General features: G+C 42.3%; 3 protein-coding genes across 3 annotated transcripts; 2 read left to right on the forward strand and 1 right to left on the reverse strand.

The window, feature by feature from the left end:
- The first annotated feature begins 660 nt into the window (after positions 1-660).
- Positions 661-3,827, forward strand: LOC119124604 (carboxypeptidase A1-like). The gene is made up of 11 exons (XM_037254739.1): positions 661-898; positions 1,394-1,475; positions 1,577-1,711; positions 1,801-1,905; positions 1,982-2,083; positions 2,611-2,712; positions 2,785-2,895; positions 2,984-3,074; positions 3,143-3,342; positions 3,409-3,493; positions 3,573-3,827. Exons 1-11 carry the CDS (start codon positions 834-836, stop codon positions 3,758-3,760), a joined length of 1,266 nt encoding a protein of 421 aa, XP_037110634.1. The 5' UTR covers positions 661-833; the 3' UTR covers positions 3,761-3,827.
- A 529-nt stretch (positions 3,828-4,356) lies between these two features.
- Positions 4,357-7,508, reverse strand: cep41 (centrosomal protein 41). Its single transcript, XM_037254740.1, has 11 exons — positions 7,013-7,508; positions 6,698-6,761; positions 6,565-6,612; positions 6,438-6,499; positions 6,174-6,243; positions 5,986-6,103; positions 5,685-5,845; positions 5,482-5,549; positions 5,280-5,394; positions 4,990-5,214; positions 4,357-4,845 (listed from the first exon to the last, which is right to left on the reverse strand). Exons 1-11 carry the CDS (start codon positions 7,043-7,045, stop codon positions 4,709-4,711), a joined length of 1,101 nt encoding a protein of 366 aa, XP_037110635.1. The 5' UTR covers positions 7,046-7,508; the 3' UTR covers positions 4,357-4,708.
- Positions 7,509-7,971: 463 nt separating this feature from the next.
- On the forward strand, positions 7,972-24,124 carry poc1b (POC1 centriolar protein B). Its single transcript, XM_037254741.1, has 12 exons — positions 7,972-8,407; positions 8,605-8,689; positions 8,899-9,070; positions 9,146-9,325; positions 9,570-9,677; positions 9,753-9,868; positions 9,930-10,063; positions 10,290-10,358; positions 10,539-10,691; positions 10,767-10,844; positions 23,260-23,580; positions 23,832-24,124. Exons 1-12 carry the CDS (start codon positions 8,393-8,395, stop codon positions 23,922-23,924), a joined length of 1,524 nt encoding a protein of 507 aa, XP_037110636.1. The 5' UTR covers positions 7,972-8,392; the 3' UTR covers positions 23,925-24,124.
- The last annotated feature ends 674 nt before the right edge of the window (positions 24,125-24,798 follow it).

Consider the following 24,798-nt stretch of genomic DNA (forward strand, 5'->3'; position numbering starts at 1 on the left):
TGTGTGTGTTTGTGTGTGACTGTAGCAGGTGTTTTTGTCGCCTTCACTTTGCTATCAGTCATGTTACATAAAAAAAAAAAGCTGCAGCTTGTGAGCAGTGCTTAAAGTTGTTTTTCTCCTAAATTAAAATTAATGTTAAAGGGAATCAAAAGAATTACAATATACTATGTATGTTCCCTGCAAGACAATTGTGTGTGTGTTAAATTTGCTGTCAACATAGTACATGTTCATTTACATCCATAAGCTTATTAGTATTATTTTGTGGTTTTAATTCGCTACAATAATAAGCGGTCACAAAAGGGGAAGATGCAACTATAGACGTCTTCTTCCTGTTGCGAGAAACCGTTTTTTCATTTGCTTATTTGGTTTAAAATAATAATAGCAGACATTTAGGTTCCTTTTTGGATGTTTCCAGAAATTGCTGTGAAAGTCAATAAATTCAAAAATGATGCCATTGTCAATAGATATCATTGTGTTGTGTAAACTTGCAGAACACTTTATTAGGTACATTTTAGGAAGTCAATAAATTCAAATCAACAAAATGATGCCATTGTTAATAGTGTTGTGTAAACTTGCAGAATACTTTATTAGGTACAAAATGTTGGTATTTTTCCTCTTGTCTGTTTGGAGATTAGATTTTAAAGAGAGAGAAGCCGTGTGACTTCCAACTCCATCAGAGGTTGGACGTCAGCATTCCAGTTGGCATCCAGCATTGTGTGGGAATCGTAGCAGATGCTGACACACCTCCCTGGCCTTGAGCACCCACCCCCCGTTGGGTCCATAAAGAGGCAAGCAGGGGGTTCCGGGCGAGACTCTTGAGTTCTACTGTCACGATGAGGGTCTTGCTCGTGTTGGCCGCGCTGCTCGTTGCCGCGCTGGGCAAGGAGACGTTTGAGGGGTGAGTTGATGCCCAACTATATGGTCCACATGTTGAGTCTAAGCCGAGGTTGAATTGAACCAAAAAGGGACACAAATAAAGTGTTCTGACCTGATTATTGTGGGTTCTCGTGGGGGTCAATTTGAATTTGGATTGGAACACTCTCACTGGGAAGAAAAAAATAAATTGTGTCATATTTATGTGCCTTGTCCACTTTAAATGGTGACATAGCTAAAGGAGCAAACAAATGGCTAATACTAACCTTTTTTTAACACAAAATACCACACAGGTTTTTCCTCATTCGTGTGAGGAAAGTTCTCTTTTGGTGTTGTGGTAAATGTTGTGACACTGTGTGTTGTGTTAAAAAAAATTAGGTTCTTCATATGTAAAATGTGTGCTGTGTTGTGTAGGACAGCAGTGGAAAATTGTGTTATGAAACATTGTGTGTTGCATTCAAGGACATCAGATTGTTTGTGTTGTGTTGTAAAAAATGTGAAACTTGTGCTGTGTTCAAAGACATCAGGTTCTCCGTATGGTGGCCAAGGATGAAGCACAGCTGTCTCTTCTGACGCAATTGGAGGACATTGAGGAGTATGGGGTGAGACAGCACCCCTAGTGGCAATATAGTATAAAACCACACCGTTTCAATCAATATTATAAAGCATAATAAAAATAATCTCGTGTGTGTGCATATGTCAGCTGGACTTCTGGAAGGAGGCGAGAGATTTGGACAGTTATGTGGACGTCAGAGTTCCGCTCGAGAGTCTGGAGGCCGTCAAACTTTTCCTGGAGAGCAACAATATTGAATGGTCCATCATGATTGAAGACCTGCAGGTTAGAACACCCTTTCCTTCATGTGGTTAAAAAAAAACCTTGCTGTGTGTAAAATCTGGTCTGCACTGCTCAGTGTTGTGTTTCCTCAGGTGGTCCTGGACGAGGAGCAAGAAGAGATGGACGCCTCGGCCCGTAAGGCAGAGCCCAGAAACACCGATAGCTTCGATTTCTCCAGATACCACACCCTCAGCGAGGTCAGCATCATTGCCATTCTTCACTTGTGGCTAATTGCTGATTGTTGTCTTCACGGTGTCGACGTGATGTTTTTAGCTGTACAGATTCCAGGACATGCTGGTGGCCGAGAATCCCAAACTTGTCAGTAAACTGGTGATTGGTCAAAGCTACGAGCGGCGTCCGCTCAATGTGCTCAAGGTAACAATGCAAAATAAATCCCAACAAACAGTATATGCATAAATGTACTGAATAGTTTTAGAGTTAGTTGGTTAGTTGGTTGGTTGGTTGGTTGGTTGGTTGGTTGGTTAGTTGGTTGGTTAGTTGGTTGGTTAGTTGGTTAGTTGGTTAGTTGGTTAGTTAGTTTGTTTGTTAGTTGGTTAGTTAGTTGGCTTGTTGGTTAGTTGGTTAGTTGGTTAGTTAGTTAGTTAGTTAGTTAGTTAGTTAGTTAGTTAGTTAGTCAGTTAGTCAGTTAGTTAGGTCCATTCGTTTGTCAGTTAGCCAGCTAGCTATTAGTTACATACTGAACTTAGTTTGCCTGATAAACTCTTGTTTTCTTTTAGTTCATTGGTTAGGGTTAGGGTTAAGGTTAGGGTTAGGGTTTTTATTGGTAGCCTGTCTCAGCACTTTTATGGGCATTTTTTGTTTTTTCTAGCTAATAGGCTCATTAGCATGATGTGGGCTTTTCCCCAAAGAGATTCACTTGAACACTTTTTGATTTTTTGTAGTTCAGCACTGGTGGAAACAATCGTCCCGCCATCTGGATCGACACTGGCATCCACTCTCGTGAATGGGTCACTCAGGCTAGCGGCACCTGGTTCGCCAAGAAGGTAGACGACACTCAGCTGATAATATGCAAATCATTTTTAGCGACATTTTTTTCACCAATGTGTTGTTTCCAGATCGTCACCGACTACGGCCGCGATCCCGCCCTCACCGCCATCCTCGACAAGATGGACATCTTCCTGGAGATGGTCACCAACCCCGATGGCTATTACTACACGCACACTAGGGTGAGTCGTCCGCATTCCAACACAAAAACATCAAGATTACTAACTACACTCCTGACTTTTTTCCTCATCCCAATTTGATTTTTTTCAGAACCGTATGTGGCGTAAGACTAGGAAGCCCAATCCTGGTACTTCTTGCGTGGGAGTGGATCCTAACAGAAACTGGGATGCTGGTTTTGGAGGTAACTTCACCTACCTCTGGTGTCACCACCGCTAACAAACATTACTAAACTTCTTTATTGTCTTTTAGGCCCTGGTGCGAGTGGCAGTCCCTGCTCGGAGACGTACCGCGGGCCGCGGGCGCATTCCGAGTCGGAAGTCAGCTCCATTGTGAACTTCGTCAAGTCTCACGGCAACATCAAGTCCTTCGTGTCCATCCACTCGTACTCGCAGATGCTTCTCTATCCCTACGGGTATACCAGGACGCCTGTCAAGGACCAGGCGGAGCTGGTGGGTCATCAACTGTTGGATAAATGTAGTCGGACAACGCTGAGACACTATATTGCTTTTTTGCAGCACGCTGTGGCCAGAAAGGCCATCACCGACCTGGCCTCTCTTTACGGCACTCGTTACCGATACGGAAGCATCATTAACGTCATCTGTGAGTTCTACAATTTTAGTAGTTAAGATCAAGTCTTGGTGGAGGCCCGCACTTACCTTTGCGCTCTGTCCCGTTTCAGACCAGGCCAGCGGCGGAACCATCGACTGGACCTACAATCAGGGCATCAAGTATTCGTTCACTTTCGAACTGCGCGACACCGGACGCTATGGCTTCGCGCTGCCTGCCAACCAGATAATCCCCACCGCCAGGGAGACGTGGCTGGCCCTCATGGCCATCATGGACCACACCCTCAAGAACCCCTATTAAGGCAAAGGTCGCCCTCTACTGGAAGATCATTAATACCAATAAAGCAACAGTCAGAAAACAAAAAGCACTCTTGTGGGACCCCGTTGTCATGTTTAGAATAAAATGTCAAATTCAACATTTTGTACCAGTTTAGAAAATGCAATAAAAATATAATTACTATAAAAATTGGAATAAAACAACCGGAAAAATGTGATTAATATTCTCTGAAGCAATTCATTTAAATTTAGAGAAGCACAAAAAAGATTTTAAAAAAAAATCAAACAAAATACAAAACGAACCTAAAAAAATAATTTAATCAATCAAAATACAAAAAAAAAAATTGAAAATTGAAGACTATGGTGGGCATGAAGAAAATGTGATGAAATTACAAATCGCAAATTGAGAAATTTCAACTGGGCAAAAATAGAAATAAATGAAAACATGCAATAAAGAATCACACAATATGAGAAAGTTTTCCCTAGTTTGTAGATGTAAAAACAGTCGTGCAACTTGGGTACAAGGACAACATCAAAACACAGATTAATTAAAATTATTATTAGCTTAAATTAACTTTTGATCTGTTTACCTGGAATGATTTCAGAAAATAAGCAGTCACATTCAACAATTGCAACAAACACTTTCTATTTTATTTAAAGGTCACTTGGAAGGAAAATAAACTAATTTCTGATCATGTAACCTTTGAGTTTGACACTCACAATACAACACACACGCACATACACTTCACTCATTAAGATTTACAATAATCATTAAGACGTGTTGTGGTGTCATTTACAAAAATGCAGCATTCAAACGACTTTTAAATATGAATACAAATCAAGAAATAAAATTATGATCCACTGACCCTTCATTGGAGTGCAAAAGACACTCATGTGCAAACGCATTGAAATGTTAAAAAAAGAAAAAAATACTACTGAAGATGAGCAACAGGAGACGCCGTTGTTGGTGCGATCACTTCCACGGCCTTTGAACTCGTCCGCTGTCCCTGGAGGAAACCGAAGACGCGGAGGAGGACGTCATGCGGCTGCAGCGGGCGCTGGACACCTTAGGCAAACTGCTGCTTGTCGAAATTCGACTTGATGTACGACCTCAAGAACAAAAAAAAAATCAACATTTATATAATTTATCACTTAAGTGAATCATTTTTCCTCATTAGAGTGAAAGAGTGGTGACAATATTGGATGTTTATCATTCAGGTAATCAAAGTATGTAATTAGTTGATAGTTCCTTACTACTGCCCATCATGATGAAGTTCTCCAGGTGGGCTTCGATTCTGCCAAGCTCGTCGGCGTTGAACCTCCATCTATGCGTAACCACCGGCATCGCTGGCGGCGGCAAGGGTGGCGGCGGCGGGGCGCTCTTCTTCCACTTGGACGGCACGGGAGGGGGAAAGCAGCAGGCGGGCAAGGTGCCAGTGGTCATACCGTCAGGGAACTTCTGAGCGAGCACCTTGAGACCTGGCCGACGACAACAAAGTAGTCATGGTTACCACCTGGATGAGCGGATGCCTTCGCCGCCTTACCTCCGCTGAGCAGGAAAAGGTTCTCGAAGCCACGCTGGCACATGCTGGTTGCCGCCTGGCTGGCGATGCGCTCATCCTCGTCGTACACGATGATGATCTTACCCTCGGCGTTTTTCTGCTTGCTGTTAAAGGTCAAAACCGCACATCTGTTTTTAATGGGGGGGAGGGGAAGAACAATGATCATATTTTGAACCAAGGATACGTATTCCAGTATTTCCCTGGTGTAAGGGTTCGTGGAACGGGACAGCGAGGCTATGGGAAAGCTGTGAGCTGGAAGGAAAGAAAGATCATAAAAGGATGAGGTCATGCTCCAGATGTTGACATTATTTCAAACTCACATCAATAATATAAATGCCTGTGAATAAAATGCTTGATGATGAGAAAGAAAGGGAAAAGAAACCCCACCTGAAATGATGTGGCACTGGTCGTAGAGGTCGCGGTCGCGCACGTCCAGCAGCAGGTAGGGACAATCTTGGTAGGGCTTTTCGGCGTCAGCGTCCACATCCTCGTTGGCCGCCTTTGCTTTGTCGCCGTTCATGTTCAGCTCACCCACGCCGTTGATCACGCTGCCGAGGAGAAAAGTTTTAAACAAATATTTCCTGCACCCGTGTCATCATCAAAGCATGTATGTAAATATATGCCTTTAAAATGAAAATGTATGATGCACGTCACGTGACGAAACTGGGGGAAGTCGGGTGGGATTTACCTGAGCAATGTGGACCTCATGGGCTGGATGTGTTCCTGATCCTGCGCATCATTGGACTCCAACAAGCTGTTGACGTACCCCGCCTGCAACAACATGCCGCTGTCACCGCTGCCATCATCTGTTGGATTCATTTAGCATGTTAGCATGGTAACAACAACTATAAAGTCACAAGTGTGAGTTTGATTTACCGTGAGGGCTGTGACACGAATCACCGTCGACACATTCATTCAGGTCCGACACTGACGCCACCTGAAGTATCTGAGATGGAAAACGTGCTTTATCATCAATAGTGGTTATCTTCACTTATATACTTATTTGACAAATTAATCCGACAGGTCAGAGCTCCACCAAAGTGGGTTAAAATAAACCTTAAAAGTGCAAAACTACATTAGCAACGTTCAGCGAGGTTAGCTCCTTTTTACATTTAGTCGGAATGTAGAAATATGTCTCACCAACTCTGCAAACGTTGTCACTTTAAAGCGTTTGAAGATTTCACCTTTGTTGAACTTGTAGTCTGAAAAAAACAAAACATTAATTGTTGCAATCTTAACACAATGATAAAAACCGATGATAACTCACTTTGTTTTATCTCCTCCAGGCGCTCCATATACTTGGTCAGGCTAACCCCTGTTTGCAAGGGGTATTAAAAAAATGGTCCTACAAATTGAAGCTCAATCTGCATGAAATATAAACAACAATAACCAGAACCTACCCGTGTCCAGTTTTGTTTTGACGTGTTGATACTTGGCATTCTTTGGTATCTGTTTCCTCATGTACTGTAACAGTCAAATGAGTTTATTCATCAGGGAACTATAGAAAATGCGTGGTTTTATAAATGCACTTTTGTCAGCATAGCTTGCAGGTGCTACGGGGTTGCCATAGCAACACAACTCAGTTTAGCATCAAGCTAGCGCTGTTCCGTTATTTTTAGCTGAAGTTAGGATCGTAACGTCAATAGATAAATACAATAAACTCCACATTAGTATCAAATACATGCGCCAAACACAATTATTTAAACAGAAATTACCTGATCGCCGCCGATGCCCCTGTAAACCGACATCTTTCACCGGAGCCTCGACACCAAAGCGTCGCTTTCAAGCGTTAATGTCGTTCAAAATGTTGAAATCTTAAAGCCGCTTTGTCATTCATGAGCAAGGTTGGCTTTCAAGCCAACTATTTTAACTTAAACAAGCGTTCTTTAGTCGACGTTTTCCTCCCGTATCATGTAATATCATGGGCAGACCCAACTAATCGATCGTCTGCAGCGCACACTACATGGCAGCAAAACTGCGATGGCTGCTTAGACTCAGCGACACAAGGAGACGCGACAATGTCTGAGCGTCGGCGTGACACCGGCGTCCTGAAATCATCACAATCATTACATCAATGCCGTCACGAAAACGAGAGTTAAACGTCAGCGTCGCACGTCTCCACTGGGGACATGATCTTGCAGGAGAGTTCACTTGTGAAAAAGTCTAACGAATCATATCAATCGGTATCCCGGTACACCCCACTTCTCAACCATTTAAAACCGAATTAAAGTGTGTAAAACGACAAAATGGCACATTACAAATAAAATTAGGAATAGCTAAACATAATTCAATATTAACCCAACGCTTTCAAGGCGAATTGAATCTGCAAGGTCTCATCAGCGGTCGTGCTGATTGGACAGTGGCCAATCTTTTGAGCCAATCACAAAACGTTTTACAAAACCTGACGCGATATGTTAGTTTTGAATCAATCGTAGACGTCGACACTGCTCCTTGGACGCGATTGGCTAAGCGGCAGAACGACGTTAACTTCATAACTCGTTGACGTGGGAATAAATAGTTTGTATAAATCAATTTTAACTGTTGTCACCATTCATCCAAATATGACGATTACCATGATACGTGTCATTCATGTAGTAATGAGGTTGATATTGCTACTTTTCTTAAGGCGTGTACGCGCTGATTGCTAAGGTTGTCGTGGTTGCTAAGCGACCGTAAAACGCTTACGTAATGATTCCGGTGACGAGAGGAATACATCACTTTCATCCACTTTTAGCTGGATGACAGCTTACTTCGTCATTTATTCACATTAATTACCAGTATATATGTAATTTAATGAGACGTAATCGATTTTTTTTTTTATATGAGCGAAACTGCAAATGCCGCCACTCAGTGCTATGGGTGTTAGCTTTAGCATCTAGCACCTTGTGGCATTGTTAAAAACAATGCACAAAGTGGGCGCATAATGCGTTTTTAGTAAATTGTCGATTGGCGCGAGTGGAGTTGCTCATCATTATATCCGTGCTTGACTGTTCAGGTCTAGACACTTTTACCGAAGGCGCTCTGTTTGAGCATAATGGAGGAAACGTTCGAGTCGGTCGTCAACAGTAGCGTCGAATGACGCTTAAATACCCACAATGGCCTCGGTGCTGGTGAGTAAAAGTTTTTTAGACGAATAATTTTTAAACAAAAGAAGTTGCCGTATGTGCTGAGTAAGCAATACTAAGAATGCTAAGAAGATTTGCTAAGTAGAACTGTCAAAACACTCCCAACCTCTCGTATTTAACATTAAACTCAGAATATTGAAACATAAAACAATGTTTAAAATGCGTCTCTGTCCTCAATACAGGATGACCCCAGCATGGAGAGGCTGCTTAAAGGCCACAAGGATTCGGTGACCTGCGTGCATTTTAATCCAAACTCCAAATTATTGGGTAAGTAACCATATCGATTCTATTGCGTTATTTCACCTAATAATTGAACTCGTTAAAACTGTTTTTAAGTTTCATCAACTTCTCACAGAAGTAATACAAACAAATCTATTGTTTAGTGCCATTTTCTCCCAGCAGAAAAATAACGTGTATGTAAAATGTCCTTAACACATTTTCAAGATGAACAATTTGACTTTTCTCTTCTTCATCAGCGTCGAGCTCCCGCGATAAGAGCCTGATGATCTGGAATCTGTCAGCCAAGGGAAGGTCCTTGCGTTTCATCAACCATCGAGACGCCGTCACGGCCGTGCAGTTCTGCCCCGTTGGCAACCTCGTGGCGACCTCGTCCAAGGACAAAACGGTGCGACTGTGGAAGCCTTCCTTGTAAGTCGCTGAAAATCTTTTCAAATTTAAAGTTCCCAATCCCTTTTTTGGCCCTCATTACGTGTTATGTTTCAGGAAAGGGGAGTCAACAGTATTTAAGGCGCACACGGCTGCCGTACGCAGCGTCGCGTTCTCCCACGACGGCATGAGGCTGGTGACGGCATCAGACGATAAGTCGGTGAAGATTTGGAGCGTCGCCCGGCGATGTTTTTTCTGCTCGCTCAACCGACACACCAACTGGGTACGCTGTGCTAGGTATGTGAGCATTTGTTTGTTGTTCTTGTGTCTTGCGTAACATTTTTCATTTGATCTTCAAACTGTCAGGGAGTATTTCTCAGATCGGTGATCGTTTGGTATGGTCTAGACACGCCTACTGATGCCGTGTCACCTTCCTACACATCGGTTTTTGATGGATATTCAACTTTTTAGTGATTATTTCTCTGCTATATGATGGCCCCTTTTTAAAGATCAAGCCTAACGAAGCCTTTCTACCGTGTAGATTTTCGCCGGACAGTCGCCTTGTTGTGTCCTGCGGGGATGATCGCACCGTCAGGTTGTGGGACACGTCCAGCAAAAACTGCATCAACTGCTTCACTGATTACCGCGGGTAAACAAACAAAACGTTATTGTAAGGATGATGGTGCACTTTTTCCGCATTTCTCCATAATCATCCGCATTTCAGATCCTCGACCTATGTGGACTTCAACTCAAGAGGCACGTGCATCGCGTCGTCGGGTCTTGATAACGCACTTCAAATTTGGGACCTACGCACTAATAAGATCATCCAGCATTACCTAGGTAATCAAGCAGCAGCACAGAAGAAATTTCAAGAACATTGTCGATCTCGTTTGCGTTGTAGTCCACAGCGCTCGTGTCAACAGCTTCTCCTTCCACCCGTCTGATAACTACCTGATCAGCGGCTCCAGCGACAGCACAATCAAAATCCTTGACCTGCTGGAGGGACGCCTCATCTACACGCTGCATGGACACAAGGTGCATATTTTATTTTATTTGTATTATTTTATTTTAAATTTTCTTTTTTTAATTTTATGTATGTATCTATTTTTATTAATTAATTTTTTTATTTTATTTCATCTTATATCAATCTTAGAGAAAATATTACAACTGCAACAAAACTTTGAGTAGTTGTGATGATATTATAGAAAGTTTAATTTCATGAGAATAAAGTGATCAAACTTGTTTTCAAACTACTTTTTAGGGCGCCGTCCTCACTGTGGCCTTTTCCAAGACTGGAGAATTCTTTTCTTCTGGGGGCATTGATTCACAAGTGGGTTCCTTTCAACGCGAGTACAGACAAAAACATTTAATAAAAAAAAAAAAAATGGTATCATTGTCTGTTACGATACAGAATTGACACACTGGCATCGTATATCCAATATCAACGCTATGATGCGACATGATGTTATCGAGAAATTATCGTTAAAACTCGATTTTGTCGGTCGATCAGGTGATGTTGTGGAAGACCAACTTTGACGCCAAATCATACCGGGAGGTCCTGGAGCAGCACAGCCGGCGGGCCACGCCCAACCCCCCGCCACACCTGATTGATATCCACCCCCGGGTGCCCCACCCTCACCCGACGCACACGGTCGACATTCAGGTCCTTTTGCCACAAGCCCACTAGCTCTCAATGTTAAAACAATAAAAATAAAATGTTAATGGTGCATTTATACAGGTGGGTTTGGGACTGACGGACATGCACTCATCAGAACCATACATCGTCGAGCTACAAGAAGGTCCACGCCAAGACGCAGTGAGTTACATTTGAAATGTCAAGATTTATTGTCGCGTTGTGTGCAAACTCCTGCACGTCATGGCCACTGGGTGGCAGTGCAAACCAACCTGCGTTTTTTTTTAAAACCTGCTGCTGCACCACTTCAAAATTCATGTTTTTTTCTTGCTAGACAATCATAATTCACATTCGACAAATAATTGCCGGTACACACAAATAATGGATTGGTGGGCAATTAATGTCAGGGGACAAGAACAATGGTCGCTAGTAAACTGCAGGGCTCATATGGAGAAACAATATGGAGTCGTCACCAGTTAGTCAGACACTTTGATAATTATATCATTATAATAACTTGGCTTGTGTGTGGCTTACTTGTGTCACTGCATGGCCTGTGGTTGCGCATCGAGCGCCACTCTATGCATTTATATCAAATGTTATCTGGAATATCCACTTTACTCTTGTACCATCTGCCCACTCCTCCTCCGCCTCTTCCGGATACTTCACTGGCGCATGTGAAAGCATGTGCTGGGCAAGTAAGAAGTGGTGAGAGATGAAGGGAAGAGGAGAGCAGTGGTGGGTGGTGTGGGCGCTGTTTTGTGGGGGGGGGGGCTTTGAGGAGTCCACGTGCCGGCGCCCCGGGACCCTGAGGGCCCTCTACCACGCTCTAATAATAGATGAGCCAGAGTGGGTTTAAGTCAACCACTCAGTGCGAGCAACCGGGCTTGCCCAGTACACCTTTTCACCACTAGTGGCGCTGTTGCTCACATATAGGCACACGCAAGAATGAACGCGTCAAACTCATCAGCCGTGATTCTGAAAAACAGCTTAATTTGCCTTTTCATGCAAAATGTGACTTTTGTTTTGCCGTCACCTTTGGAATTTTCGCCCCAGAATAACATTTTGCAGTCTTTTGTACCTAAATACAATCATTGCATTTCTAATGGCATAATTAATCATTGACTTCTCTGAATATGGTGACCAGTCCAAAATAAGTATATACGAAAATTTCTGATGAACCTTGTGCCTCAATAATGCATCATTTTGCGGTCACGCCTCCATCAGCGGGAGTCCTCGGTCACACTTGATCCCCTCAGAGTGCTTTCCTCTCTCCATGTTCCGCTCAAATGCTTCCCAACGTGGGCGTATACGTGATAACCAGGGGGGGGTGCGGAAGTAGCCTGAGGTGGGTGCGTGGGTGGGAGGGAGATTTCACTACTTGCAGTTCTGCCGCTATCGGTCAGCATTGACCTCTTAGTGACACAGCCGTTGGTAAATTTAGCAGCTTTTGCTCAAAGTTTTGAAATGTCATTCCTTCGCAAACTCTCCACTGAATTCCAGCAGCTCTTCTTTAAATGCCTCGAAAATTGTTATTCGATTACACAGCAAGCACCTGATGGATTTTGAATGATATTCAGTATGAGGGGCTCGTTATAATTTTTGTGAACTTGACAAATTATGCATTAGTGACGGCTTGGTGAGGAATGTGAATAACACACACTTTGCTGTTCAGTAATGATTAGAAGTTGTGATAAGATTCTCAAAGTGTACATAATTTCTTTAAAAATGCCCCCAGGGTAAGTTTAAAATGCTACGCCATGCGTCATTTCAACTTTTCTTTTTTTTGTTTGCCTCGCCAATGGCGCACAAAAAAATTCCAGCTCATCCACTGCAAATTGAGAGCATTCATTGCAAAGGCCACTGATATGCGGAGATAACTCATTTTGCTTCGCTTCTTCTCCACATTTGGGAGTTTCAACCATCAATTTTTCTTTCTGGATTGTCCGCACTGCGCCTAAATAGGTGTATCCTAAAATTTCAACATGCAACAAAAAATTCCATCTACATGTTCATGTTTGACCAGTAATTTACAGTTTTTTATTTTTTTATTATGAATATTTTAACATGAAACAAAAAATTCCATCTACATGTTCATGTCCAGTAATTTACAGTTTATTTTTTATTTTTATTTTTTTATCATGAATATTTTTTGTTGCTCCACTCCTCTGTCATTTATCAGTAATACAGTGAACATGAGTGGTTCATATAAATATTTAAAACATATTTACTAAAACTAAATTTCAGGTTAGGGGTCACTGTGCTCCTAGTTAAAAGTTAGAAATAAATTTCAGGTTAGGGGTCACTGTGCTCCTGGTTAAAAGTTAGTCTCGAGCCCTGATGTTTCATTTTTCTTGGGACAAAATGTAACTTGAGTTTTGTAGTTAACTATTAAAATTTTAGTTCACCTTGTGTACAGCTCAAGCAATTTTCCACGCCATTTCTTTAGCTATTAAAAATCCGACTTTTCCCGAGTTTAGCCATTCTCGTGCAGCTACCGATCAGTCAGATCGTGTGTGCATTTGTGCGTTAAAGAGGCGATTAGATGGCGATTGAGTTACCGGCCGCCGTCTCGCGTGTCACCGCTTGGCTCGCTGTGACGCCACGGCGTTCTCCTTTGCGGTTGTTTGTCCTTTAGCATTGTGTGTCCACTCCGGAATTCCGATCCCTGGGTTAGGCCTGGCGCATTCGCACACGCCTGGCTGCACCTCGTGTGGAGCTTCCCGCGCAAAGGGGATGCTGGGAGATTGAATTGCGCCGTGGGTTTAGTTTCCATATTTAGATGGCGGAGAGGAGAGCCAAAGTGACAAGACGCGGCGGAAACGAGCTAAAGATAGCAAAAACCTCTGGGGGTGAGGAAGGAAAGGGGGATTCTTCTGCTTTTCACCAGGATGAGGACTCCTGAAAGCTGCATAACGATAAAAATGTAACAAATGGACATTATTGTTTTAGTATTGATCATAGAAATCGACTCATCACAATCTTTCACACCTGAGTCAAGTCAGTTGATTTATTTTAATTAACAATATACATTGAATTTTGATTTTTTTTTTTTTACCCCCCCATTCCTGAATAAGTCAACTTTTGACCCTTTTGCGGTCGACATAAAATTTTTGCTACCAACTATAAAATGTGTTGTCAACAATTGCAATTTTAGACCAAATTACAGCTATTTTGTGGTCACTCACTTTATTTTTGTGCAAAAATACAGCCATCATTTTTTTGTATTTTACTGCCAAAACATCAATTGTGTTTTTGTGCTAAGATACGACTTTGTGGTCAAGCATTTAAAAACATTTTTATTCAGCCATTATAATTTTTTGGGCCCAAATATTACTTTTTGTTGCTCACCCCACCATAATTGCCTTTCCATGCATGAATGGCGTCACCGTTGTAGCAAAATGTCATTTTTTGTGTGTTTTGTATGTAATAAGGGGAACACTGTGGAAAAGTGACTGACGGGAACAGGTTGGGTCACAGTGTTGTCTACTAACATTTTTTTTTTTTTTTTCCATGCTCACTTGGCCAGAAACTCGATTGTGCTCATGAAAAAGACACAAGGAGGGCAAGTCCTCATCACTAATGCAGCAGGATTCTCTCTTCCCTCCACTCTCTCGCCTCGCCTCGCCTCGCCTCACCTCTCTCGGCCTTTATCTCGTCGTCTTACGCAACGCATATTTAATGCGTCTCAGGGAGGCCCGGGGGGCTGCGAGGGGGTTCGCCTTTGACACTTTGCTGCGTTGAGTTTTTCAACTTTAAATACAGGATCCTTTTCTACTTACCCCTTTAAAGTTACAAAATATGCATTTTGAAGCCTTTTAGCACAGTTCATCATCTTGAGACGACGCTTCATAATCACATCTGATGATTCGAGTGCCACGGAGATAAATAAAGCCTTTGGGAAAACTTCAACATTTTCTCATGTGGTGATCTATTTTAGCTTTGAACAAAGAATGTTTTAATAGCAAAGTAGTCGGTGTGAATTGAAAAGTGATTAGTATCAGAAAATCGGCTTTGATTTAATGGATCTCAATGCATCGATTGAAACGGAATCTAAACTTTTCATCTCGGTCGTCTGTACTCTTGACCAAACTGATGATGACCTTCCACTTGAAAGGCAAATATTAATCTAGTTGTTTTGCCTGATTTTTGCCTTGAGAAATAGGGGCTAAACACAGAAAGTCATGCGCCCCAAAGAGCAGCAAGCATGAGATTAGACTTAAGTGTCCTCATGCCACCTGGAAGATTGCTTCAAGATTGGCGGAGGAGAACAAGCGCTGGGCCTGTTGCCTGTGCGTGGCTTTTATTTTTCTCCAAACGTATTACACAGATGGTTTCAGAAGTTCTACTTCCATCTCGTGTTACCGAGACTCGTCTTCCTTATTTCAGAACTCCTTCACCGGCATCTCAAAGAACACTTGAGAAGTCCCCATGCATATTTTATGGTACACAAGGAACTATGCCACAATTCAAGAATAATTTATCGGAAGAAAACCACATATATTTATGCTACTTTTTTAATTTATAACATAACACCTAAAAAACAACAGTTGCAACATGTGTTGTGTTTGCACGGGTATTTGTCAAAGAGGTGAAGGTCTCACTATAAGGCGCTTTAGACGATGGCCGCTCGCCCGGTATGTGTGGGAACGTGGCGAAGGTTGGGGCCGACTAGCGTAGCGTCTGAGAGGCTAACCCAATGCCGCAACAATTAAGCCAAAGCTTGCCCTCAATAGAAATGAGTTTCTCACAGGTTCTTTGCGCTCCTTTTGGTATTAGCTCAAGTGCTAAAGCTGATTAGGTTGCGTTTGTGTGCGTGCGCATGCGAGTGTGTGCAAATACAATTTCTTTCAAGCGGGAGTCAACTCAAAAGTTTTCTTGGTAATATGTTCTGTGCTGCCCAACTAGTCAAGTGTTTTGATTTATGTTTCATTTGCGGAATAGGATTTAAATCTCGACTCGCTAGTTTTCTGAAGCTGAGCCGTGATTGGTTGTTAACAGGGACCTGGCAACTGTGATGTCATACAACATACCATTTTTTTTTGGTTAACTGTCTTGAAAATAGGACAATAATCCCTTCATCCCTGTATGAGTGCAATCCTTGTCAAAATGTGACACCATGAGAATTGGCATGGAAAAACAGATGGGCGAATTGGAACATAGTGATCCACTCTCAGTTGCAAAGTCACGGCCGTGGCTGCTTGTTCCGGTCATGAGGTCATTATTTTATTTTTTTTCCACTCGCGCAATTGATTTGAGTGCAAGCTGCAAAAGGGACTTTCTATCAAAAGTGGCCACTTTCTTCATTGGACTCACTTGAAGTGCGCAAAATGGTTGCTGGTCACATGTTGGAAGCTTTTATATAAAAAAAAGAATAGAAGAGACCGTTATGACTTTGTTCATGACCTTTTTTTGATTCAGTGAACCGTATACAGCATCAGTTTTTTTTTTTTTAGCACTTCCTATACCAGACAGCAAGCAATTCCGGCCATCATCTTGAGTTTCCCATCCTCAAGAGGTTAAAAGCATAATAATGTTAAATATTTAATGTATCTATATTATTTTTTGTTTTCACAAGAGTGCTTAGTTTTTTTTTTTTTGACTTGAGGTCAAAATGACATCAGTCTTTTTGTAAAAAGAATAATTTTTGCTTCTAGATTTTGCTGCAATGATATATAAGTCAAACAAAATTGCTCCACAAAATTTGATAATCAAAGTCTTCCTGTTTCAGTCATCGCTTTTGACATTTAGTGTCACAGGAGAGGTAATGCCGATACTCTTGTTTTAAATGGCAGCCGGTGGGATGCTAATAGCGGGTGGTTCAAACAGACAAGAGCTGCCAGCATGTCCGCCACAGGCATGGACGGCGGCGTGATTGACAGCCAGAGCCACGGGGGGGGTTAGAGGTCATGCGGTGTCTTTGGCCTTCACCATGGAGTGTGGGGGCATAGAGAGCTGCAACACACACACACACACGGGATCTGGCAGCCACAGGTGGGCTTTGTCTGTCATCAGGGCTCCTGCTGGATGAAGATGCATTTCAGCAACCATCACACAGACAACATTGTCATCTCATGTGTCAGATTTGATTTGGAGATTAATCTATTTTTCTTTTCAAGAAAAGAAGTAATGACTGAACAAGATTAAAATCTTCCTTTTTTTTTAAAAAACAAAACCCTTTTGTTCTAAATTTTTATATTTAGACAAAGGCATTTTAAAGTTAAAGTTAAGTTAAAGTTTTCTTGAGAATATTTTTTTAAGATTTAAGGCTTATTTTTTTATGTAAAAAGTGAAAAGTCAAATTTTTCAACAAAAAGCAGTCATGAAAGTTAAATTACATTTTTTCAACAAGTTCTGATCTTAAAATGAAGTTGACTTTATGGAACATTTTTTTGGGAGGATTAACCTAATATATTTATTAAAAAAAACTTTTGGGAGAACAATTCATATTTAAGAAAATAGGTGATATGTTTGAGAAGGGGTCTTATTCCAAGTAAAAAAATATGAATGTTCTGAGAAAAAAACAAGTCGCTTACAGCTATGACCTAAAAACCACATTGTATGTGTCAAGCTAACGTACTGGTCATTTTCCCATTGCAGTGGTCGCTCAGGATTATTCCTTTTAAAGGAAGTCCAGTCTGGGAAGTATTAAGCCCACATGGCATGTGCTCTGCCGCCCAGCCAAAAAGCTAAGATTAACAACCGAGCATTGTGTCCAAAAGCTGATTACTCAAGTGGCAAACGGCTGATGGGGCCAATTTTTCATGTCAAAGCGTCACTGTGGGCGGCGGATGCGTCGAATGAGCGGCTGCGGCGCCACAGCTCAAAGTGAGAGGTGCATCAATCAATGCGCTGAAGAGGCAGTAGCACTTCCAGGGCTTGAAAGTTGACCGTGGGCGAGTCCATGCAAGAAGGGAGCCATCTTTTGCATTCCTGAAGATGAGACAGATTAGCACTGAGTTGCAAACTTTCTGCTGTGTTCTGTACACTGGCAAGAAATCAAATTTGATATAGTCCTACATTCTCGACCTCCACATGCACATGTGATAAAATGCGAATAATGTGGGTAAGTCTTACTTACCGAGGAGCTTTAAAATGGGCTAATCCCACGCCGAGCTACAGTGACGCTCATTCACTTCCTCGACGTGAAAGGATTCGCCTCCGCTTGCTGGGAAAGAAACCTTGAGGGCTGGGAAAATAAATCAGAAAAACAACAGCAGCAACGGTCGGGAAGTGACTAAATGTGTCAGTCTGGTTTCTTACCGACCGACGTCATTTTTGGACATCAAAAAATAAAACCACAGCAAATCTTGTGAGGCTTCAGATCAGGACTACAAATGTGTGAGGTCATAAAAGCAAAGAACAAGAGATGAGACTTTGAGGCCAATAAAGAGATGACCACAAGTCTCGTGAGACTTCCCATCCAGAATTAACTCCACAACTGAACTGTCATGAAGTGAATGGAGCTGGGCGACCAAATGCAGCTTGGACCAGGGTTTATTGAAGAACTCAAAAGCTAGACGAGAGGCTCGACTAGGGACAAGACTAGAACAGAACAGACTGGAGACTAGAAACAAGAAGACATGAGACGAGAACAAGCCGAAAGGGAGCGACACGCAGACAGGACTTAAATACAAGACAGCTAACGAGAGGCTGGTGACGGCAATTACATAGATTGTGAGCAGACACAGGAGGGGAGGGGAGAGCACACAGAAACCATGGCAACATTAAAACAAGGAAACAAACTGTGACAGATCTTGACAACTTGTTCTTTGCTTTATGTGTGTAAAAAGTAAAACTCCAGTGGTGTCTTGAGATACTTGGTAGAGACAGCTATACTGTTCCTTAAGATGTCTCGGTTCCTTCCTGCTCTTCAAGACTATTAGTCGTTCTTTGCAGAGGATAAAGAATATATGATATATATTGTCTGCCTTCGTGTGTTTTTGCATCATTTGTAGGCACAAGTTGCTTAAAGCGTTACAGCACCGCAACACACAGTCGATGCTATATAGCACAGGTGTTAAACTCAAGGCCCGGGCGGGGGGGCCAGATACGGCCCGCGAAGACAAATTGTGCATCAAATTCGTGTGTCATGACTAGAATTGCAAATTGTCTTCACTTTTAATAATATATATATTTTTTTAAATATTTGACCAGTTTTTACTCGTCTGATTTGAAAACGAGGTATTTGTCAGTTTGTTTTGTAGCTTTTACTGAATATAATATGAGGTGCTCATACATTTATTTGGATTGACAGTCCTAACGGCCCTCCGAAAAAAGCTATGACTACAATGCGGCCTGCGAAAAAAATGAGTTTGACACCCCTGTGTGATAGCAGACTTAAAAGTTGTGGTTTCTTTCAGTACAAAGAAATAATTCCAGTATTGTGATCACACCGCAAGCATAACAATGCAGGCTTGGCTGTGTTTGTCATATCAACAGTACAACACGTAATTCTGTGTCACGTAGCTGTTTAAAAACACAAGTGAAAAGAGGAAGTGTAGCACAATCAGTCACCCTAAAAGAGAAATCAAAAGAGGAACCTGAGTGAATGAGTGACTGACTCATGTAAAAAAGACGGAAGTGAAATTTCCTCACCTTGCGACGTCCACGTAGACACTCCTTTGCTGTGTTTGAAAGTTAGGACGTTTTATAGATGGACTCATAATAATGATTGGACTAAATCTGTCATAAAAATGAATAGCCGTAATTCTTCCGTACAGAGGTTAGTGTGTCAGCTACGAAGGTTTATTTCTGACTTTTATTTATCGCAGCACTAATATGGCTCTTTGCAAAAGGAGTTTGGGGAGATGATGTAAGCACGGTCGTTTGGTTTTGTGAAATATTAAAGGCCTTTTGTCTGGTGTGAGCTTTGATGTTAAATTAATGAAAGCAGAATTAGTTTTCTTTTTTCCAATGATGATAGCAAGTTTTATAAAACAGATTATAAAAGGTACAATGCCGATGTGCACAATGTCGTGTTTGGTAACTGCTATTTTGTTTTTGGGGCCATGAGATATTCCCTAACATTTTTGTTTCGGTCCGATTTACTTGGAAAATAAAAGCTAATTAAATCTTTCCAATACTGTGACAAGACAACAACGTTCCATGTGGGTTTTTTTTTTAAGGTCATTGTTGTGTAAAGCTAAGCTAAAAGTAGCTGCAGTGTTGAAAGAAAAGTGCTTGAGATGAAAACCATTAAAAAAAAAAATGATTCGAACGGCGGCTGCGTTGGCGTGGCGACTAGCGCTGAAGTGTTTTTTTGCTAGGGACAGCTCTTCAGTTTTTTTGTCTCGCTTTGAAGAGGATGAGAGTCGTGATCCAGAGTGTCCTTGTTGTTGGACTCTCGTCTCAAAATGAAATTAGGTGACCATGTTGGGTTTAAAAAAGTTTTTAAAAAATTTGCTGACCACAAAAGCCCACGGGCAGGATTGAAGCCTCAGTCGGGCCATTTCTGACCTGGGGGCCGTATGTTTGACACCGCTGTACGAGAGGATTTCACAATGCTAAAATCACTAGCCTATCATTAGCGCTAAACTGTTCAAATTAAATTCATGTGAGCTATTGCGGATGTTTTCAAAGCGGAAGCTCCACCTGCTTATGTAAGAACATGGCGCCAACGATGAGTCATGGTCATGGGACTCTGAGGTTAGAAAAGCAACCGTGTCACAACGTTGCTACCTAAACATTAAACATTAAACGCATACAAAACAGATGCCAGCGCACCTTGCTAGCGCATTGCAGCACTTTGATGTACGGCCACCACGAGCTGCTATGTTAGCCTGTTTCACGCAGAGATCACAAAATTGGTGTCGCCAAGTCAATAAAAGTCCACTTTTGACTTTTATGCGGAATCAAGCCAAAGCAAAATGTTACAATTCAAACCTGCCAAAGTCAACCAGACAGTGCGGAAGGTCCTAGCTTTTTTTTTTTTTTTTTTTAAATAGACGTAAAGTACATTCAAAGCATTAACTTGCTTGTTTGGAAAAGAGAACTACTCCAGGTCAGCTCGAGTGGGTCAAACGTAGCAGGAGAACAAACTGTTTGTTTTGTGCTCAAGGACACAGGATGTTTACCATTTTGATGCGACAATGGTGCCCCCACCGCAAAACATGTTCCGTGTGAGTCTGCAGATTCAGACTTCTATTTTCCATATGACTGACTCACCATAAGTAGAAAATAGAATAAAAAAGCAATAAATGCACATCAAAAAGTACACTTTTGAATAATACAGTAAATATTTAACTGTTATGGACAGCAAAAAAAAAACTTTTTGTTATTGCCCCCCCCCGCCCTCCAAGAAAAAACTACACATTTGTAAAAAACATTACAATTGTCGACTACAACAAGTTTCGTTGACCACAAAATCTTATGTGTGTGTTGATCAAAAAAATCTTTTTTTCTTTTGGAAGACAAACCCAAAGATTGACCAGAACATGTTGTGTTTTGGCACTCAAATGGAATTATGACGCACAAAAAGGTTGTATTTATTTAAAAGCTGTTTCTTGCACATACTTTGACTTTTAAATTACAATGAATGACCGTAAGAATGTGTATTTTCTTTGAATGACGCGCTGCCATTGAGCCGTGACGAGGCCTTGGCTGAGACATTTGTGTGTGTGTGTATCATTGAAAGGCCGCCAAGCAGGATGTTTTGGTTTGAGCGTGGGCGGATGTCGCCGAGATAGACGAGCGGATGTGTCGGCTTCCTCTCGAAAAAGGAAAAGAGAAAAAAAAAAAAAGTCAGAACAGCACCGCTGGCGGATTTTGTTTGTTTAGGCGGTAGCACGCGTTACGTGGTTTGTGGTTTGCCCATCTCCCGCAGGTGTTTTGTCTTCCTGCGACTGCGGGCGCGGCGGCAAAACACTCTTTGCACGAAAGAGTCGTTAAATGTCTGTCACCTGACTTCCTGTGTGTCAGGAGATCAAAGCGACTTGATGGTTATCCATGCCAAGTCGATAAACGTCGTCAACACATGCTCGTTGTTACTGTTTTGTGGTTCCAGGACCAAAAATAAAAACATGTCAACTTTTTTTTGGGTCATTATTTCTAACATTTACAAAAGCGAGATGTGGAGTCAAAAGGTCAGCTGTGATGTTTGCGATCAAAAGTAACATCCTCATTGAAAGATTTGGAATTCGGTCCACAGATGTGGGATCAAACGCGTCATTAGCATGCGGGCGAGGATTAGCTGTGCTCTCCGCTTGGATGTGGAGGAGCTGTTTGATGTCAACTCAAGAGGCTGTTTGACTCTCATGATGTTGTTTGCTACCTGGAGACTGGATCTGGCACTCCCACTACTAAAAATAACAACAAAACTCTGGAATTTTGGGGCAAAATTAGATTTTTTTTGCTCATTTTTCTTCTAACTTTTTGTCCAAAATTTGATAAGAAAAAAAAACCCTGAAGTCAATCATTTCAAATTTTTTTTCAAGTTAAACTTTGATGGGCTTTTTTTTGCCAAAAAGGCAACTTTTCATCGTAACTTTTTTAAATTTTTGTCAATTTTGCCTTTGGCTGTTACTTTTATGCTGAAATGAAACTTTTTGTCATATAATTTTAGTCCAAAATTCCGATTTGTGATCATTTTTCTAGCATTACGGTGTCAAAATACACAATTTTCTGGTCAATTGTCATTTTATTCCCCAAAGACACCTTTTATGGTCAGCCGTTGTAAATGCGACTTTGACCTCCTACGACTTCCCTTAACCTGAACTAACAGTATAATTCGCAAACAAGCTAATCAGCGTGTCCTCCTGCCGATCGGCGCGTCCTGCTTATCTCCCCCTTGAACGGCTTTGATTGCGGCCTCTCTTCCTGTCTGGGGCAACACGGGGGGGGGAGGGGGGGGTCTGGATAAACTCGGTGTAAATGAGCTTTGCAGCTGTCCACCAGATGTGCTCCTGAGCAGGAGGAGATGAAGAAGCGATAGCCCGGCCAGAGACACACGGACAGCTTTGTTCACCTCCGTTTGATACTTCCCCTCCCCGCCGCCGTCGCCTCCTCCTGCGTATCTTTACACTCCTCCTCTTCCCCCTCCATCATTAACGGCGCTTTGAAGGCAGGACAGGAAGAACGGCGGAATCGATTGCTCTGTGCATTAAGTCTGGAATGTGTGACAACCTCCTCTTCCTTCCTCCTTTTCATTCGTTTTCCCTCCCTGCCTCCCTCCCTCCCTCCCTCCTTTGTGTGTGCCTTAGCATATGCATGCATGTGCCAACACTGGACGCCGCATTAGGTACACGGTCCAATCTGATTCAGTTAAAAGCTCACTTTTAAGTTCTTGTGCCTAAATACAGCTTTTTGTGGTTGAATGGTCGCACTTTTGCACTAAAATACAACATTTTCTTCTTCCTGGGTTAGGATAAACTTTAGTTCGGGCTGTAACAGAACATAATTGAGAAGCACTGTGTTCGAGTCAAGGTCGAGTAACCTTTTGGGCTCGGTTGGTTTTGATAGCGTTGTAGCACATTTGAACTTTACATTAGTGAGGATAAACCATAAAAAATCGAATGTGGCACTTGCCCAGTCCTGCTCTATTCTAATGTCTGTACGATATAATTTCCTGACATGGTAAAGTGTCGCTACGTATACTCTGCAGGACCATGGCAACGATGTCCACCACTGCATCGTCGAGGGCTACGCCCATGACAGTCCGTCTCCCGTCGCGATGACGACAGAAGACGAAGGCTGGACGAAGGAGGAGATCGGGGCCGAGGCAAGTCAATGGAACCAGCGATGGGACAAGGGCAAGGGACACCGAGTCAGGGACGTTCGAACGCGGCGAGAGGACGACGCCGCAAATTGGCACCATGGCGAAACCGCCCCCCAGATGGACCCGTCGCAGGCGCCATCGGGGAAACCGTCCGTTATCAACTCCATCCTGCAAGAAATCTTCAAGCAGCTAGACGTTCTCACGCAGGTCAGTGATGGCAAAAATGTTGGTTTTGATTTCATTCGTTCGTACACAAATTAAGGCTTCAAATTTGTTCCAATTGAGCGCCGGCCTCAAAGGTGTCTAGTGAGTGCACGGAGACTCCGCCCCTCAGTTGTTAACTGTCAATCAAATACTTCTACGACGACTAAATAGAATTAGCATTTTAGTGTGTACTCTTCTGATTCAACCCAACAACGAGGCACTCTATAGGCTAATGTCAAAGTCTTCCACCTCAGACCCTTTCCATATTGGAAGAGCGTCTCAGCCTGACGGAGGACCAACTTCAGGACAGGCTCAACAAAACCCAACGTACTGGAAGACCACCTTAATAAACCATTGGATCACCTCAAATAAGGTACTCCAAATGTGTGTGCGTGCTTCCCCTTCTGGCATATTAGCATTTAACGCTCTGCGCGGCAAGGTCCGAGGGCGGATTGACCAGAGACATGCTAGTGTTCCTCATCTGACATTTTCCCTGGATCACGACATCCATCTTGTGTCATTCCCGTCTCCGAAATAAGTGGCGAATGAAAGAAAAATGTGTTGGTCATCATAAGGACAAAGCTCCCAGCAGCGTCTCCGCCAACGTGGACGCCGCCTCACACGGCCAATCCAAAGCTCTGAAGCTTCTTAACTTTGCTCTTCCACTTAAACCCGTCACTCGTGCAGCAAAGTGACGCGACCTCACTCACTTCAGCGCCCATCACCCTAGCTAATGAGGAGATCACTCTCCATCTGCTCCAGCTAGAGCCAGACCACTTTACAACATTGCTCCTTCGTGCGAGACCATTTTGTTGTGGTTGATTATCAAGGAATCCCATTTCATCTCGGTAAAGCATGATTGAAAATGTACCCGAATATTATTAACCTCAAATTTATTGTTGGTTTTAATTGTGGCTAATTTTATGCATGCACTAACCTCAAAACAAGATTACGCTTCCTATAGACCTCTAAGATATATTTTGATTATATTATATGGAATGGTTATACAGTATATATTATTAACATTGTATATTTTTTCCATATGTTTAAAAGCCCTCTTTAATAAAACATTTTTTTTTTTTTATGAATGAGCGACTGCTGTGTATTTGGCACTGGGGCTGTGGGACATGTCCCACAACACATGGCTGCCGTGGCATTACGCCTGCTACGTGACTGTGGGGATCTTCCTTGTTGATCCCTCGCTCTTCTGTTCTTCTTCCA

Source organism: Syngnathus acus, chromosome 6 (genome assembly GCF_901709675.1).
Source record: "Syngnathus acus chromosome 6, fSynAcu1.2, whole genome shotgun sequence".
NCBI classification, from domain to species: Eukaryota; Metazoa; Chordata; class Actinopteri; order Syngnathiformes; family Syngnathidae; genus Syngnathus; species Syngnathus acus.

Coding starts and splice junctions, on each gene's coding strand:
- poc1b (XM_037254741.1), top strand. Junction 9,071..9,145: donor CGACTGTGGAAGCCTTCCTT/GTAAGTCGCTGA, acceptor GTTATGTTTCAG/GAAAGGGGAGTCAACAGTAT. Junction 10,692..10,766: donor CGCACACGGTCGACATTCAG/GTCCTTTTGCCA, acceptor GCATTTATACAG/GTGGGTTTGGGACTGACGGA.
- LOC119124604 (XM_037254739.1), top strand. CDS start 834: ATGAGGGTCTTGCTCGTGTTGGCCGCGCTGCTCGTTGCCGCGCTGGGC. Junction 2,896..2,983: donor ATTACTACACGCACACTAGG/GTGAGTCGTCCG, acceptor GATTTTTTTCAG/AACCGTATGTGGCGTAAGAC. Junction 3,343..3,408: donor TCAAGGACCAGGCGGAGCTG/GTGGGTCATCAA, acceptor GCTTTTTTGCAG/CACGCTGTGGCCAGAAAGGC.
- cep41 (XM_037254740.1), bottom strand. CDS start 7,045: ATGTCGGTTTACAGGGGCATCGGCGGCGATCAG. Junction 6,244..6,437: donor TGACAACGTTTGCAGAGTTG/GTGAGACATATT, acceptor TTTCCATCTCAG/ATACTTCAGGTGGCGTCAGT. Junction 4,846..4,989: donor CTTCATCATGATGGGCAGTA/GTAAGGAACTAT, acceptor TTTGTTCTTGAG/GTCGTACATCAAGTCGAATT.